The 18,374-nt window shown below is 24.4% G+C and overlaps 1 protein-coding gene across 1 annotated transcript; it reads left to right on the top strand.

Moving 5' to 3' along the window:
* The first annotated feature begins 889 nt into the window (after positions 1-889).
* On the top strand, positions 890-17,733 carry LOC145849653 (fatty acyl-CoA reductase 1-like). The gene is given in 12 exon segments (XM_082954662.1): positions 890-1,090; positions 1,918-2,087; positions 2,397-2,491; positions 4,046-4,184; positions 6,760-6,883; positions 9,870-10,065; positions 12,888-13,013; positions 13,356-13,437; positions 14,262-14,351; positions 14,830-14,959; positions 16,190-16,317; positions 16,443-17,733. Coding segments are annotated over 12 exon segments (1,674 nt in total). The 3' UTR covers positions 16,636-17,733.
* The last annotated feature ends 641 nt before the right edge of the window (positions 17,734-18,374 follow it).

Raw genomic sequence — 18,374 nt, 5'->3', positions numbered from 1 at the left:
GAATAAAAGTTTGTTTATCTCGAATAAAAGTGTGGCCTGGCCTGCTGGCGTCGGGTTCTTATTAATTATTTTAAAAGTTAAAGTTGATAAATAATATAAACTTTTTGTTTAAACGATAAAAAAAAAACGTTAAAATACTAAAGAATGCAGTAAAAAATATTGAGTTTAATTCTTAATACCCAATCAGATCTTTATAAAAGATCACTTCCTTTTATTGTACATCAGCTCAGTTTTTTTTTTCAGTGATTTTAATTATGTAAATTTCATGATCAATGCTGTATTTGGTTTTATTTTGGGCGTTTTTTAAATAAAAAAATTAAATTGTTTTGAATGCTAGGATTCAATTTTATATCCAAATTTCAATTGTGACTGATGGTCTCATATCTCATTGAGTGAAACATTGTTTTTTTGTTAAAGAATTCTTGAACTATTAAGTTTTTATTTTTATACTTAAAGTAAAGAACTTTGTTTGTTGCTCTTAGAATAAGATAAAATTTTATGCAGCTGAATTTCAACACATAGTTACCTAACACTACATTAATTAGTATTAGAAAAAAAAAACATCTGTTGAAATTAGGTATAAGTTTTTGAATTTAACTTATAAGTATTTATATATTTTCATCAGTACATTTAAGTTTCTTGTAAATGCTTTAAAATTAAGTTCTATATTTATAGAATTTCTTAATAAGCAAAAAATTATTTACATTTGTTTAAAACAAGCCTTTTAGATTATGGAAGCTGTATCTTATACGTACATTGTAAACTTTTTGCTTGAGACAAACTTATTTTCTTAGATTACTAACATCATTAAAAAATTACTTACTGCATTTTATACTACTTGTTATTATTAAAGTATACTTTAATTAAAGTCTTTCCACTTGTTTTACTAATGAAACTGTTATAGATGTCAATAGCTAATTATTTTGATAATAAAACAGTAGTAATTACTGGAGCAACTGGTTTTGTTGGACAATGTCTAATAGAAAAGTTACTTAGAAGTTGTCCTAATATAAAAAAGATATATGCTTTAATTAGGCAAAGTAAAAAAGAAACTGCTAATGAAAGACTCAACAACTTGAAAAAATTATCTGTTAGTTCAAAATTATACCTATTTGATTTAAAATAGAAAAAGCTCAACATAATGTTACAAGTTTCAGTTTTTAATGTTTTAGTTTAGGAACACTTCTAGCTAAATGTGTAATATTTATAAACTGTTTATTATTCTGTAAAATATAAGTACTTATCATTTTTGTTTTTGTAATTTAAGAGTAGTATTACATAATACTTCAAATTTACATTATAGTTTATTGGAAAAAAAAAGAACCCTTAAAATTTTTGTTCAAAAGACCTGGTGCACAAAGAATCTTTCGGTTATTGAGTTGCACACGTCTTGTCCAGGACAAATATTAAACAATAAAAAACTAAAAAAAAGATAATACTTACTTAAGTTTATAACTGATAAAATCAAAAACAAATATATCATAAAAGGAGGGTTGCTAAAAAACCTGGAATTTGTCTATTTTTGCTATGAAAAGCTTGAATTTGAGACAATTTGACAAAAAAACTAGAATTTCAAACAAACTAAAAAACTCAAAACCTTAAACTTATAACAGTTTTTACATGCTAAGTAATGAAATTTTTATTTGAGACATAAAATCTATCATTTAGATAAATTTTTTTGTTGTCATTAAAAAAATTTGTTAAAAACGCATGTGAAGTAAGCTTTACAGTATATTTTAAATGTAGTTATACTATTCAAGACAGATTTTATTCAAAAAATTGACCTAAAATTTTGTACTAACAAAAACCTGGAAAAGATCCTCAAAATCTTTGGCAATTCTGCAATAATAAATATTTAAAAGTATGAACAAAAAGCATATTTACAAATTTTGTTTTTAGCTAATTAAATTTCTTCAGATTTTTCAGTCAATAAGCGACAGTTCACAGTTAGATAAAGTAGTTGCAGTGACATCCGACTTAAAACATGATGACTTGGTTATTGATCAATTGGAAAGAGATACTGTATGCAAAGAAATTGAAGTTTTTTTTCATTGTGCTGCAACACTTAGATTTAATGAGGAGCTTAGGTTTGTATCATACATTAGATTTTAAATACTAAAATTTAGATTGAAAAATATCAATAATTGATTAATTAATCAAATATACATTAATTTAATAACTTTATTTTCGATTGAAATTTTAAAATTTATTTCAATTTGTTAAGGGAAAATGAGTTTTATTTTATTTATTAATTTTTAAGTGTATTTAAAAAAAAGTTTTTTCAAACTTATAAGTAATTTAATCTCGAATTTTATTAAAATAAATTTACAACCACAAAGTCAAAATTTATAACTTATTTTCACTTTAAATTATAAGTGTTAATTGTTGTTTTATAGGGAAGCCCATAAGGTCAACACAATAGCAGTAAAAAACATAGTGAGATTGTGCAAAAATTCTAGAAATTTAGAAGTTTTGGTACATGTTTCCACAGGTTAGATATCTTTTTAGATTACAGGTAACTTGTGTTTATATCTATAATAGCAATTACCGTAATAATGATTTCCTTAGAATTTAATAATAAAATAAAATTTTAAAATACTTAAGTATTTTAAGAATAAACAGGTAATTAAGGCTATAAGGGGTAAAATACTAAATTAGTCTTTTTTTTTTCTATTACTATTAAACGACCAGTTGTTTTTTGCCTTTCTCTTAAATTCAAAGTTTTTTGAAATAAGGGCTATCAATGTTTTACAGTTTCATAGGTACCTTATTTAAGATGCAGACTAAAAGGGTCGAAAAAGACTAACTAAAAACCTATCTCCTACATTTTTGAGCAATTGTTTTCAAACTCTTTTAGTCTAACTTTCATTAAGAAAAATTAATTGAATTTTTTTTTGTAAAGTCTGTTTTGAAAGATTTTTAAAAATATTAAAATGATCATTTATACTAAAAGTTTGAGGCCTTTAGCTCAAAAAAAAAGGAAAATATTTGTTTTTTATGAGTTTTTTATTTCAAAGGAAAGTTCACAATGAAAAAGCTACTATAGATAAGTTTTAAATGGAAACTTTTTCAAATAACTATATCTCAAAACTTCATTGAAAGTTTTTAATTCTATAACAGCTGAATGAAATAAGATTTTATTTTTAAAATAAAAACGTTTTTAGTTTAAATGTCGTAGACTTTCTGTGGCCTTAATTAGTTTGTTCTTTTTTAATATTTTACTAAACATAACTTTTAATGAAATTAAAATATAGTTTGTGAAGTTTAAAAAAAACCTAGATTTTTGAACAAAAACTACTAAAAAACCTGGAAAAGCTAGACCTTTAAATAATTTTTACATGTAAATTAGTAAAATTTTGATTTGGTACAAAAAACCTACCATTTGAAAAAAGAACTGTCTTCATAATTTTTATTTTAATAAAAAAACACATATAACATAGCTTAACAGTATCTTTTTGATGTTGTTGTACTATTTTAGACAATTTTTTACTTTAGAATTAAATTTATACTAAAAATAAATCCAAAAACTTGTATTTTTGAAAACCTTGAATTTTCAGAAATACTTAAAAAAATTTAAATTCTCAAAAAGATTTGGCAACTCCGCTAACAACACACTTTTTTTTTTAATAATCTTTTTGAAACTTTTGTTGTAAAAGCTTACACAAGTAAGCTTTTAATTTAATGATAACTAGTTGCTACTGCTTAATTTATTATGTTTTAAGTTTCAAATATTATTTTTATTGATTACAACTAATAGTTAAAACAAAGTTGTCTCATGAACAAATTTTTTGAATAAAAAGGCCCTTTACTTACTAAAGTCAGTATTTTTTTACTTGATGCTAGTTTTAAAATTTAGAATGAAAATGATAAAGTTTCTAAATAGTGGCTTTAAGTAATAGTTAATAAAGTTTAATATATTTCTCTACAAAATATTATTTACTCTACACAGTTTACTAAGCTAAATTATGTTTGAGAATTAAAAAGGCTAATTTAAAAACAAACTTAATTATAAACTTACTTAAAATCTTACAAATTTTTACTGTAGCTTATTCTTATTGTGAGAGAAAGACCATTGGAGAAGAAATATATTCAACTGGATGGAGTTCTGATAACTTGTTTGACTCATTAAAGTGGATGAAAGATGAAACTGTCAATAAAATACTACCCGATATTTTACATAAGAGGTATTTTTATTTAGTGTAAATGTTTTTAATTTGTTTCTACTTAAATTAGCTAAATTGAATATATAATTTTTAATAGATCTGTAAATCATGATAATTTGTTTATTTTTAGTTTTGCTTAGTTTGGTTTAGAAAATATTTTTACAGCTTGATGTTATTTTGCATACTTTTATCTAGCTACTAGTGGCTTTTAACATATTTTTAAAAGTCAAAGAGATTTTTGAGATATGAAAAACCAAAGTTTATGAATTTAATAGGCTTCTTATTGAAGGAGCAAACTAAATTGTTGAAAAAATGCTATTTTAATTAGTTTTTTTTTCAGTTTTTAGCAGTCCTTCTCCAACTTCGTTATTCTATTCTTTGTTACATGGCTGTCTTCCATTCAGATTAACTCATGCTACTTTTAAGTTTTCGAAAAACATAGACTGCTTGGTTTTTTTTTTTTTGAAAAACTGAGTCTAAAGGCAAAAAAATTGTTTGATTTGTTTTGTTTTTTGAAAAACTCAGAGTAGTTTGGATATTTTCTTCATCTTAGGCTATTTTTATTGACGTTTATTTAGTTTTTATTAAAAAAAATAAGTTTTTATTAAGTCTTTTGTTAAAACTTGGGTATTTTAAGCTATTTAAGCTTGACAATTTTTTTTCAGTTTTTGGCCAAAATTAATTTATTTTAATTTCCTCAAAACTCAGACTAGTTGTTGGTCTAAAAGGCTGGCTTTTTAGTCTTAAAAATAAACATCCAAATTGTTAAAAGAATAATTGTATTGTAGGGTTTGTAAGTTTTAAGCAATTATTTTTAAATAAATGTTTTCACACTTATATTTTGACTGTCCTATGGCTTTAATCTAAAGTGATTATTCACTAGTTCCTAATTAAAAAAAAATCTAGTGCTATTCTTTGTATTCAAGTTTTTGAATCAAATTAGATAATAATTTAAAGGTAATATTGTTATTTATTGTTTTATCTAAAAGCTAAAACTACAACCTAAAAGTTACTTTTTACAGACTATACAATTATAATTTCTATGTGAACTATGTAAGGTTAATTTAAACTATAAAGTACTCAAGCTGATGTGTATTGATTTTAATATATCAGAATTACTTTTGAATAATATTTTTCAACCCTCTGTAGACAGATGAATAATGTTCTTTGAATAATAAAAGTTTTTTTTCATTTGTATTTACACAGAAAAGTTTTAAAGTTATATACATTAAAAATATTTCTTATTTTAGCTACTACTATAATTACTACTTTTTTTCTGTTAGTTTTGTCTCAGAGTTTATGAGTTAGTGTATCATAGAGTGTTTCTATTTTTCTTAAATAAGTTAGAATCGGTTTTGTTTTTAAAAAAATCAATAAAAGTTAAAGACGTTTTACTGAGAAAAATAATTCGAAAATTATTTAATAAATTCAAATAGTCAAACTTAAATTTTTTTTGTAAATTATTTATTATTTATTGTTATTTACATGTTTCAAACGTAAAATGTCTTTTTTTTTATATTTTGGGTTTAAAGAATGCTTATTAAGTTTTGCACAAAAAATTAAGTAAAGTGAAATTTACTCAATTATCGAAAATAAGTCATTAAATTTCAGAATTCTAGACAAACAAGTTCGTTGAAACATAAAACAACTGTTTTTGTATGCAAATACTTTATTAGACTGAATACGTTTTGATCCCCATTAAAATTTGAACTGCTCTACAGAGTCAGTAAAAAACAATGTGTATTAGAAAAAGCATTCAGAACTGTTTACAATGTGTATTAAATATACATTTTTTTAAAAAGTCATTACAAATATAAGCTTTACTCTACTTTGTTTTTAGACTATATAGCTCTTTAAAACTGACTTTAAAATAAAATAACATGTTATACAATATGTATTAGATTTAGTTAATATAAAAACACTTTTTTTAATATTAATAGGATATAAAAATAAATCTAGTCCAAGTTATCTAAAAACTGTGCTGTTGTTCTTATTATTTTAAAAGTTTAAATCCCATTTTTACTTAAGATTTTTTTTCATAATCTTGTTTGTACTTAAAAACTTATATAATAAATTTTTATTGTACACAGTTTTTGCATGCTTTTTCAAAATACCTTGTTTTTTACGGATTCTGTAGAGCTGTTAAAAATTTTAATGGGCATCAAAAGGTCTTTAACGTAATAAAATATTTGCAAACAAAAATAGTTATTTTCATTTCACAATGGACTTATTTGTTTGAATCTCGAAGATTTAAATGCCTCATTTAGTTTATACTTTACAGCACTAAAACAGTCTAATAAAGTTTTTTGTAAAAAATCAGTTGTTTTTTTCACTTTAATATAAAAACCTAAAATTCATTGCAATCAAATTTTTATTTAGATATTGACAAAAAGGTAATCTATTAACTAACAGTAATTCTTTAATGATATTAGTTTTTACTTTTTTTAGTAAAACAGTTAAGTATACTAAATTTTATGCTTTTTTAAAGTTTTCATCATAAAACCAAAATTACCAGCTTAACTGGTTGTACAACTGTGAGTACCTTATCGTTAATTTTTTAAACTCGGTTTATTAGTATTTATATTATATACAACAGACCAAATACTTACACATTAACAAAAGCATTTGGGGAAGAAGTTATAGTTCGAGAAGCCATTGGAGTGCCCTGTTGTATTGTGAGGCCAAGCATTATTGGTGCTGTTTACAAAGACCCGTTACCTGTGAGTATCAAACGCTAATAGAAACTGTAGATTTATCTGTATTTATTTTAATAGTTTATAGTATTATTCACATGCTTTTATACTTATATTTAAAGATTGAAAAAGTTATTTAAAAAACTGTTGTTTGAACTTAAGCATAAATGCAGTAAGGTAAAAGCTAATGAGCAAAACAAGCTCATGTAAGTATTGTTTATTTATTTTAAGCATTAAGTGCACTAAAAAACTTTATATCTAATTACTTTTACAAAAGCTTTGGTTTATTAAATAATAGTTTTTATAAACCAAGTTTTATAAAACTTACTAAAAATAATGATTTGCTACATAAATATTTTTTGATTATACAGTATTGCGTTAGACACTATCAAAAAAGGTGCTATAATTATTTCTGAAAATAAGTGTTCAAATATTTGGTTATTAATGATAATATCTGATAAAAGATCTGAACAAAACAAGTTCTTTGGAAAAATAACAATAATTTAAAAAGTACTCAATAAGTGAAAAGTAAAAGCGTTACTCTATATTAATTTAAAGACGTAGTTCGACGGGTTTTAAAAAAGTATAAATATCTAAAGGTATGATAGCTGTACAATTTTAACTTAAAGATCTATTATATGATTTGGTTATAATTGTCAGTAGAAAGGTACTTAAAAAAATCAGTAAGATAATTTTAATTAATACAATACTTGTATATAAATAGGTGTTATTTCTTTTTCAAATGTTTATTTAAATTGGTTATTTTATTTTACAACTATTTTGCATTGCAATCTGCTTTTAAAGTTTGTAAAAAAACAAAGTATGTGATTATTTTGAAAGATACCAGATGTTTTATTAAAAAGCAATGATAAGGTGTAATAATGTCATAAGGCTTCTGAGCATCAAAAAAAACAATTATAGTTATCGCTTATACTAAGTATTCAAACTAAAATTATTCTGAAATTTTACCATATATTAACCTTAAGTGTAAGCAAATAGTTTAGGTAGTATATTTTGCTGTGCAGTTCTTATGACATAACCATGTGTTGCTCTTGCTTATAGTATCCATAGTAGGTTGTTGCTACTAATATGATACACAAAAAATATCTAATATATATGCTTACTGATAGTTATAGTTCATAAAAAAAACAATTCTTATTTTATAATAAGCAGTTAAGTATGGAACCACGATTTACTCTTAACTGTATGGTCAATAATAAAAATAGACTAATTCAGCTAAAAATTTACTTTTACAATTTAACAAAAACTGTAGTTAACAAAAATAATTTAATGTATCATTAGAAAAGAAAAAGAAAATTTGTAAAATTGTAAAATTGTTCAGTTTACTATTCAGCATGACGTATTTTTATCATTTTTTTTTGTAATTTTATAAATACAAAATAATAATGTCACATCAAACTATGGGCAGATTTGATTGCAGCAGTTCTACCCACAAAATATTGTCCATAATATAGAACCCATAAAAAGTCCTACCGCTTTTTTGAAAAAATATTAAATACAGGGTTGCCACTTTACCTGGAAATACCTGGAGTTTGACAATTTAAGGGAACCTAGAAAAACCTTGAATTTTTTAAGTTTGAGTTTTTCTTAATTTTAATAAAATATATTAAACTAAAATACTTTTAGTTTTTATGGCTTGAAAATAAAGCTGTTGCTGAAAGAGCAATATTTTTAAGGGATGATATCCAAGAATAGTGTTTTTAAGTGGAAAAAACTTCCAAAGTATAATAAGCCTTCTGGAGAAAGATATAATACTATAAAAAGAGCAGTAGGTCACATATTTGTGGTTGCAAAACTGAGTTTTTTTTTTGCTATATCTGTAAAATTGTAGAACCTTTTCTTGCCCGTTCTCAACAAGACAATCCCATCATTCCTTTTATGTTTGAAGACATCCAAAATCTGTTTAAAAAACTGTTGAACATTTTTGAAAGACTGTGATGTGAATTCTGCATTTAAAAACATCACTAACTTTGATAAAAAGACAAAAAGTATCATTTAAAACATGTTGAATTAGTTGTGCTGCTGCTCAAATAATTTCAAAGCTAATAACGGAAGACGTAGTTGAACATTTAGCAGTTATTGAGTTTGAAAGTGAGTGTCAAGAGTTTGCGATCGGAGTTATCGAAAAACTTTAAAAAAAAGATTTCTAACTCCAAGAGCAACAAACTTTGTCATCATGTCTTGACCCAAAAAAATATTAAGACCTTTAGCTAAGTCATTGAAAAGATTTTAAAATAGTAAGTTATAACAAACTTTAGTTCTGTTCTTGTTAAACTTTATTTCAGTTTCACCACTTACTTCTTGGAATTAGTTCTTGTTAAAAAAATAATAATATTTCAACTAATTATTGCAGCTTTTAAAATATCAAAAAATCATTTAATTAAATAGTTAAACAAGAATTAATAAAAGATAACACGTTCAAACTAAGAAAAATCTAGTTAGACTTTGAGGTATTTGTATTAAACCAACATAACGGCTTTTGAACAACCATCTTAGAAGAATTTAGTACAGGTTCCAACATAACAAAATAAATTGCAATACTTACAGTAAATCTTAAGTAATTCCTATCTTTTGAACAGCAGATTTTTTAACTAAATAATAGCTTACTACTAAAAATACATCAAAAAAAATGTGGTTTCAAAAACTTGAAAGAAACTTGGAAAACCTGGAAAGTTTTTTGAAAAACGAGTGACAACCTTGTAAATACGTCATTAGGTAAACATTTTTATAAGTAAAAATTATGTTAAGGAGCACAAGAATGTATGTTAGGCATTTTTATTGCCAAAATTCAAAGTAAATTTTCAATAAGATCTCATAAAGTTTACTAAAAAAACTTTAAACAATTCCCAAAAGTTCTAGATAAATTTAATATTGTGTCAACCTTGTAACTTGCAGTGTTAAACTTGATTTCAATCTTGTTAAGAATTAGTGTAATTATGGTCAAGACGCTTTTTATTGTGTTTGTCTTATTCATGCAGTTTCAATGTTTTAGGGTTGGTGCACCAACTTGAACGGGGCAACAGGCATCATAGTGGGGTATGGTAAAGGAGTCTTACACACGATTCATGCGAAGAAAAACATAAATCTCGATATAATTCCTGTTGATTTTGTAGTGAACGCCATCATTGCAGCAGCTTGGAAACACGGAAGTAAAAAAATTGAAGAGTTTCATCAGCCTTTAAATTATGGTATTGTTCTTATATAATTTTTTTAACTATGTAGCATACATTATGCTGATGATACAAGCATTTTTTTAGAGAAGTTGTACCATAAGTAATTATTTTTAAATTTTAAATAAGTATTTTAAATTGCTGCCTTACTTATAAGCATTTTTTATAAGCAAAACAATAGCTCGATTATTGTTTAGTACAGTCGTTCTCATTTAAATAATAATTTACCAGTTGATATCTACATAGTTTTTGCTTATTAAAAAATAAAGAGTATAACAATTATTAAGTTCAACTATAGTAACTACAGCTCAACTGTTTCATTAAGTATAAAATTTTTTGTTATTTTTTTTTACCATTATTATGTATCAATACAGCATATTTCTGTTTCCAATTATTTTAAAACACACCGTTTCAATACATAGTCTTGAATTATATTAGTCTATTACTTTTGCTTATTTTAGATTATGTAACATTTTTATTCATGTTTGAGCAATTTGAAATTTTACTAATACGAATATTAAAAAAAAAATTAATCGATTGTAAATATGTAATCGTAAATTGTAAAAAATACTATTCTTTAAAAAAATAAATACATTTGAGAGTTTTGAGTTTAATAAAATAAAAATATGTAAGCTTTAACTTCAAATGTTTAGATAACTGATTTAACGTAGCTCTTTTGTTTTTTACAATTGATAAAAATTGTTTTTATGTTTTAGTTTTAAATGATTTAAAAAAATAAAATATTATCTAAAAAACTTTAATGTTTTTACATTCTAGTTTTATTTTATTTTGCTATCGTTAACAAAATTGAGTAGTCAACAATTGTAAAATATAACTTGTATAAAGACAATAATAAGATTTTATTTGTTTATAATTAATGATATCATGTAGTATAAGTTATTGTAACCTAAAACAAAGTAGTAAAAACACATTTTCATTTAATAAAAACGAACATTTCTTACTAAATACAACACCATTATTCAATGTATATAAGATTTTTACTTTCAATATTCAATTTGTAGGTACAGATAAAAACCGACGCATTAGCAGGGTTGCCACTCGGTCAGGAAAACAGGAAAAGTCAGGAAAAATTTTAAAAAATGACAAAAGTCAGGAAAAGTCAGGAAAAAATGGGGGGTTTTGAAAAAAAGTCAGGAAATTTGATAAAATTAAAAAAAAGTCAGGTTTTTTCAGTTTAAATTTACAAAATTCCTTGTTTTCTAAAGCCTTCAAATGGTAAAAATTAATTAAAAGTCCTTTAAAGTCAGAAAAAAGTTCCAAAATTTTCCTAGAAATTTACAAAAATATTTAATTTAATTTCCAATGCCTTTATCTGGTATAGATTAGTAAAATATCCTTTATAAAACTGCAAAAATTTTCTATTAACATATTGACCAAGTACCCTACTTGAACAAGCAGATTTTGTAAGCTTTTTAGTATTGATGGTCTGTAGCAAGGACACTTCCATAGTGAAACTGTGGTAAATACACAAAAGTTTATCTAGCATAATTTTAGAATCAAAGTGTTTTATCCCAGTACAACATTTAAAAAAACAGTATTTGATTAAATTCTTTATTGTTTTAAGGTTACAATTGTAAAATCCCGTTATTGTTTTAAGGTTTTAGTTGTGAAAGTTCCTTACTGATTTAAGGTTTTAAATGTAAAAGTTCCTTATATGTCGTCTTGTTATTTAGATAAAATTATGCTAGGAAATTCTAAAAAATTGTGTTTTTCATAGTTTTAAGGTTTCGAATGTAAAAATTTGTTATTGTTTCAAGATTTTAGTTGTGAAAATTTGTTATTAATTCAAGGTTTAATTGTAAAAGTTCCTTATATGTCCTTTGTTTATCTAGATACATATATGCTAGGAAATGCTAAAAAAATGTGTCTTTTTTCAGACAAGCTGTGTTTATAAGGTAATAATACAAGTATTTAGCTGATAGAGCTGTTTATTACAAACATCAATCATAGACAGATGGTTCAAGTGATGTACTGGAAGTTTGATGATAGAATTCAACAAAAAAATGTTGTTTTTAACCTGTATTAAAACTAGATTGAGAGCTTTATATAGTTTTAAGTGTTAGATTATGTATTTTAAAATAAGTTTAATTTAAGAGTTTGTTTTGGAAAAGTCAGGAAAATTCTGGTAAAAAGTCAGGAAAAAGTCAGGAAATTTTTCTCAGCTCGATCAGTGGCAACCATGCATTAGAGACATGACCAGTTTCAGGTGAGGTTATAGTATACGCTCGTTTGATCAGTTAACTAGTAGTCTAAGATGTTGTGTTGTGAACGACTTAGTTGTGTTGATTTTTTTCTGTACCCATAAATGTCAGTGCAAAGGTACTTAATCACGTTTGGTTTTAAGTGGTACAACGTTCACCGATGTTGTTGATGATTGTGGAGTGTAGTGCTTTTGAATAAAGGCGTCTTATACTTTTATCTCAGCTTTACAGAAGATAGCAAAGATTACATTATTAGTTTTTTACGTTCACTAAGTTCCTCAATGTGTATAATTTTATAGTCATTATAAGATTTTGTTTCTTATAAACCTTAGATCATTTTACTTTTTCATCAATCTCTTTTTTAAATATGGCTAACTAAATTAAAAAAATGTTTTAGGTTAGCAATTTAACACGAATTATAAATTTTATAAAGTAAGATAAATATGGTTTTAAAATTATAGGATAATTATTGAAATCCAACAGCCTATTTCAAGCTATTAAGTTCTTGCGAGTATATTGGGTAAAGTAATTAAACCGTTTTATAATTGTTATGTACTGAAATTATGTACTGTGTTTGTGTAGTAATTTTTTTTTTGCTTAAAAAAAAACTCTTAACAGAGGAGGATATAACTTCAGAAGTATTAACTTCCAAAGAAAATGATCTAATTTCAGGTAGAAGAAAGGACATACCAGTTTATAACGTCGTTTCTGGTACTGAAAATCCTTGCACTTTACAAGAATGGAGTTAGTGTATTATTTTAATTTATATTTCAATAAATATACTTTACTAACTTTTTTTTAATTGTTACAGTAGAATTATGTTCCTTAAAGTATTTACTTATAATTGTGACAACCTGTGAGTTTTATACTAAACCTTGTTATTGAGTTTATAAGTTAGCTCAAATTAATTAAGTATAAAAACGTACAAATAGCTGTTAAAAACAAACTTAATATGTGTGATCAAAATTTAATTTCAAGAATTAAAGTATTAATGAATTATAAATATATTGAGAAAACAAATAGTTTCTGGTTTTTTAAAACAATATGTATGCGTTGAAATGTAATTATAAATGATGAATTTTTTAGACGATAACATTATAAATGCATACAATGATTTTCCACTGGATAGAATGTATTGTACACCTTCAGTTGCTCTTGTTTCAAATAAGTTTGTTATTTAACAAATTAGCTATATAAACTCTTTTTTAGTTACCATTACCTTTTTTCTAGTATGTTTTTCTTTTTGATAATTGAAAGAACTTTATTTCTTAATAAAGTTACTTTGAGTTAAACCACGTTTATAACACTTAATTTAAGCTTAAATTTTTAATAAAGTTGTGTGATTTTTATGAGCTGTACTATTTTAAACTAGATAGTAATAGTATATAAGTTTTTAAGATCTTTATTTTACACCTTACTGCTGTTTAATTGTTAGTTCAAGAGCTTAAAAAAGAATCAAAATGTTTGCCTTAAATAATTTTTGTTCTATATTGAAAATAAAAAGCTTTTGTAAAAACTTCAGCTTAACTGTAAATCATAAACACTATATATTATTAACATGTTAAACGTATTTTTCTGTCTTTAAATAATTAATAGGATTTTTGTTTTAAATTTGCTTATTTTGGATCTAAAGGAATTTTAAACCTAAAAAAGTTATAATGACTTTAAATTTTTTTTTCTTTTTTAATTGTTTATCCTCTTCAAATTTATTATTCATTATTTGATTTTCAAAAATTTGTAGAGTTTTATTGAACAAAATTTGTTCAAATAGAACTGTTCATGAAGAATAACTGCTTATTGAAGTGCATTAAGTCTATTTATAAATAATGAAGGTCTGTAAAGTTAATAAATATTCCAATACGTTTCACTGAGGTACATAATTTAAATTATATATGTAGCTTTGTCAATATCTATACATGTATGTACAAAAAAGTTTCAAAGAGAAAACCTTATTTAAAAATCAATTAAACAAGTTTTGCAATTTTCTTGCAGAAACGCGCATCAAATAATGGACTTTTTCTTCCATAATGTCCCAGCTTGCTTTATTGACTTAGCAAGAATGGTTGTAGGAAAGAAACCCAGGTTTATTTGTTTTTTATAGCAAACAAATGACATTTTTTTAACACTTAAGGGTGAAAAATCAAATACGGAAAAAAAAACTTTTTGATAAACTTTTTTTCTTTCCATAAAATAGATAATTTTTGATGTATAATTAACTCTATATATACATTTTAATACGTTTAGCTATAGGCTTTTTAACACATGTTGTTTTTTTTGGTTTACTTAATCTTATTATTTTTATAGTTCCTTTAAAATTAATATTTAATACAAAAATAAAAACTCAGTTTTCAAAAATAACAGTTTTAAGTAAACAGCCTTTCAGGTATGTTATTTGATAGTAATCTAAAATGTTAGTTTTAATTTGTAATTTAAACGATATATAACAATTGAAAAGTTAATAAATAATTTTAATTTGTAAATATTTATTTGAAAGTTGTTTTGAATATTTTCAACTTAAAAACTAATGTACCAGAGGGTTAATTATATGGTATAACAACAGATTGTTAAAGCTAGCACAAAAAATGAAGGTAAACCTTGAAGTTTTACAGTTCTTCATCTGCAGAAGTTGGATCTGGAAAACCAACAACGTCTCCAAACTTAGGAGTGAAATGTCAAATCAGGATCAAAAAGTTTAACATTGTATTATTTATATGAATTGTTTATACTTTATCGAAAAAAAAATATCTAAATAAATATATACAGTTTATTAGGAAAATGCAATTAAAAAATTCCAGAACATAAGTTTCATAAAGACAAAAAAAGATTGTCTTTAATCTTCAGCTGGTTCAATTTAAAATAAAAAGCACTTTGGTAAACAGAGATGCAAAAGTTACACAATAAACAATATGACGTAAGAATTGAATATTATACATTACAAATATTCAATTCTTACGTCATATTGTTTATTGTGTAACTTTTGCATATCTGTTTACCAAAAAGCTTTTTATTTTAAATTGAACCAGCTGAAGATTAAAAACTATCTTTTTTTGTATTTATGAGACGTATGTTCTGGAATTTTTAACATCGCATTTTCCTAATAAATTTTTTTAAATCCCTTCAAGTGGGTTCTGTAGAAAGTGATTAAGTTTAAGTTATCACCTTATTTTCTATACGTTTACTTATATGTACTCAATTTTTTTATTGTTTAAAATAATTATAAAACTCTAAAATTAACTCATTACGTTTGTTCTTCCATTTTGAAATATTTGTTTGTACAATTGATGTGATAAGTTGATATTCAATTTTAAGATGTTGTTTATTTAAACTACAAGTTTTGTTTTAATAATTATTCTACTAATTTTTAATTTTTTTATACCCTCAGACCATAAAAAGACATATATGTAATCTAATTGTTTATTAACACTTTGCAATTGTCTTCACTTACACCATTTAAAAGTATACTAAAGTGTGCTTTATTTTCACTGGTTCTGCTAAAATATATGTTTATATAACCCATTTTACCATTTAAGTTAACCTTTTTTATATTAAACTATTGCGTCGACAAATGGCTTTTTGTTTTCCATTGTACTCGTTTTTAGACATATTTTGGCTAATTTTTCTATTTTTATTCACGTTTTAGTAATTTAAAGTAGTTCTAGTATTTTAATTAAACTTAATTGTTACATAAGTTGCTTTTTTTGTGAGAATGTTTTTTAAGGATAATTAAAGCTATACTTCAAGTTTTGTTTTAAAATCTTCTTTAAACTTTATAGCCTGCTAATTAAGAAGTGCTAATTCAAAGATATTTCATCAAACTTTATGAGTTTACAAATATGATTGATTGTTTTTTATTTCACAAAACTATAACTTAGATTATCAATATTTTAGCTATATACTATTTAAATAAATAAAAAATTTAGGAGTTTGACTTCAACAGTTCGGCAATAAATTGGCCAGCCTACGTGAAAGTGTATGCGCGTGGAACTAAAAAGTTCCTGTTAAAAGAAGATTTTAGTGGGTACCCCGCTGCAAGAAGACATTTGCAAAGGTAATTTTTATAAGAGTAGTTGCGTGTATCTTTTTAAAATATACTAATTTATACATACATTTAATAAGCAAAAATAAAACAAAGAATAGGCTAAAAGATAGCAATTTTTTGTTTGATCAATACAGATTACGAATGATCGGATATGGTTTACAATTGATGGCGTTCATGGTTGTATGGAGATTACTAGTTCCAAGAACACTGATTGCGAAGAACTTATGGCACCTGTTCTTATCATTTTGGTTCAAGTTCATAAAATTTTTTCAACTTTCTTCAACAATTCACAGAACAAGTTTTATATCACGCTTGATGGCTAAATGATTTAAAATGAGAACAAGGGTTTGCCATTATGTATGCCCAACTAAAAAAACCTATATTTTTAAAGTATGAGGTTTTACAAGTACTTGTAAACACTAAGTACTGTTTTGAAAGTATTTAGCTAAGTATATATAATTCTAACTTTAAATTTATTGTAGCTTTAAATAGCTTTTAGATAGTAATTTATTCAGAGTATTTCGATCTCAAAATCTTTAAAGTCTGCTAGTAGGAAAAAATTAATCACCTAAAATAATTAATTTCTTTGCATCCTTTTAATTAAAATTTATCTTATGTAACTTATTTATTGCAACTTATAGTCAGCAAGTAACTTACATTTCTAAAAATTGTGTTTTGATTAGCGTGGGGCTAAAACTTAAAGTTACTAAAATATGTAATACTTCAGTGTTCACTTGTACACATAGCTGGTAATCTTTATCTGATCAGCTGCCAACTATCAAGTTTTTTTTATTATGCAGTTGTACAATATTTGTTTTTGCACTTAAATCTAACTCCAACAATAAGTTTTACAGCCTTTAAATAAAAAGTTAAATATCAGCTTTGCTTTAAAGTCAATATAGGTATCGAAATAGATGCTTGCTGACAACTATGCCCTTTCGTGTTTCATCTACACCAAGCTAATGTATTATAAAAATGTTTTACTGTAAATTATTTCAAAATGGTGGCTTACCAGTTGTTTGTTTATTTTTACTGAAAATAATTTATATTCCTCGATACATTAATTGTTAGACAATACACATTTTTGATATATCCCTGCGCTAGTAGATACAGTTTATAGAATATTTTTATGAAATCATAAACTATACTAAAAAAGCTTTAAAAGTACAAGTTGTAATTTATCACGTATTTAAGTCAGATTTATTTCTTGCTTACCTTTATTTTTTAATGGTTTTTATCAAATTGCTTGAGATTATTTTATTGGCATTCAATCTAAGTTATGCAGTAACCTGTTAATATACGTCCAAATGAGTTTTTTATATCTATACAAATTATCTGTAAAACTCATCCTTGTCTTAATTTTTATACAGTGTCTTTGGTGTTTACAGTTTGATAAAAGTTTTCTTATGTTAATTAGTACATACAAAGTATCGTTTTGTTTTTTATAAATAAATAATTGTACATTTTAATTTCTAGTTTTATCTTGGGAAAGACGTGCATTTATATCTATAAACAAACTTATTATCTTGAAGTTTTTAACCTATTCTTTACAAATTTATATTTGTAAGTTTTTTCCAATACAGTGTCTTTAACATTATTGGTTTATTACCTTTATAATGTTTATTTTTAACTATTCAGATCAAACTTAAATACAACGTGCATTCCTAAAATCAAAATCTGATATAACATTTCTTGTATTTCATTGTGCTTTGATTCTGAATTATTTGTGTCTTTTCGTTTATTTTTGTTTTATGAAGCAAAACAGATTGATCAGCAAAATATAAAATTGAAAAAAGACTAATATTAGTTATAAGTAATTTTTATATAAAATTGTCAAATTAGTTTTAGTATCAAAAAAGTTCAGTTGTATATAGAAACTTTTTGTGGTTTTTTATTTGTTCCCTATCTTTTATTTGTACTTTCTTGTATTCTTTAGTTTTGTCCATCACTTTCTATTCCTTTAGCTTAAAATTGATTTTGTGATAAAAAATTATATTTACTCTTGACTAGACTATTTTTAAATATATAAACTAATGTTTTTATCAAATAAGTGTCATCAAAACAAC

Source organism: Thalia democratica, chromosome 2 (assembly GCF_965202585.1).
Source record: "Thalia democratica chromosome 2, ktThaDemo2.hap1.1, whole genome shotgun sequence".
Lineage (NCBI taxonomy): Eukaryota > Metazoa > Chordata > Thaliacea > Salpida > Salpidae > Thalia > Thalia democratica.
Note: the sequence above shows the minus strand (reverse complement) of the source record. Positions and strands in the feature narration are given on the sequence as shown.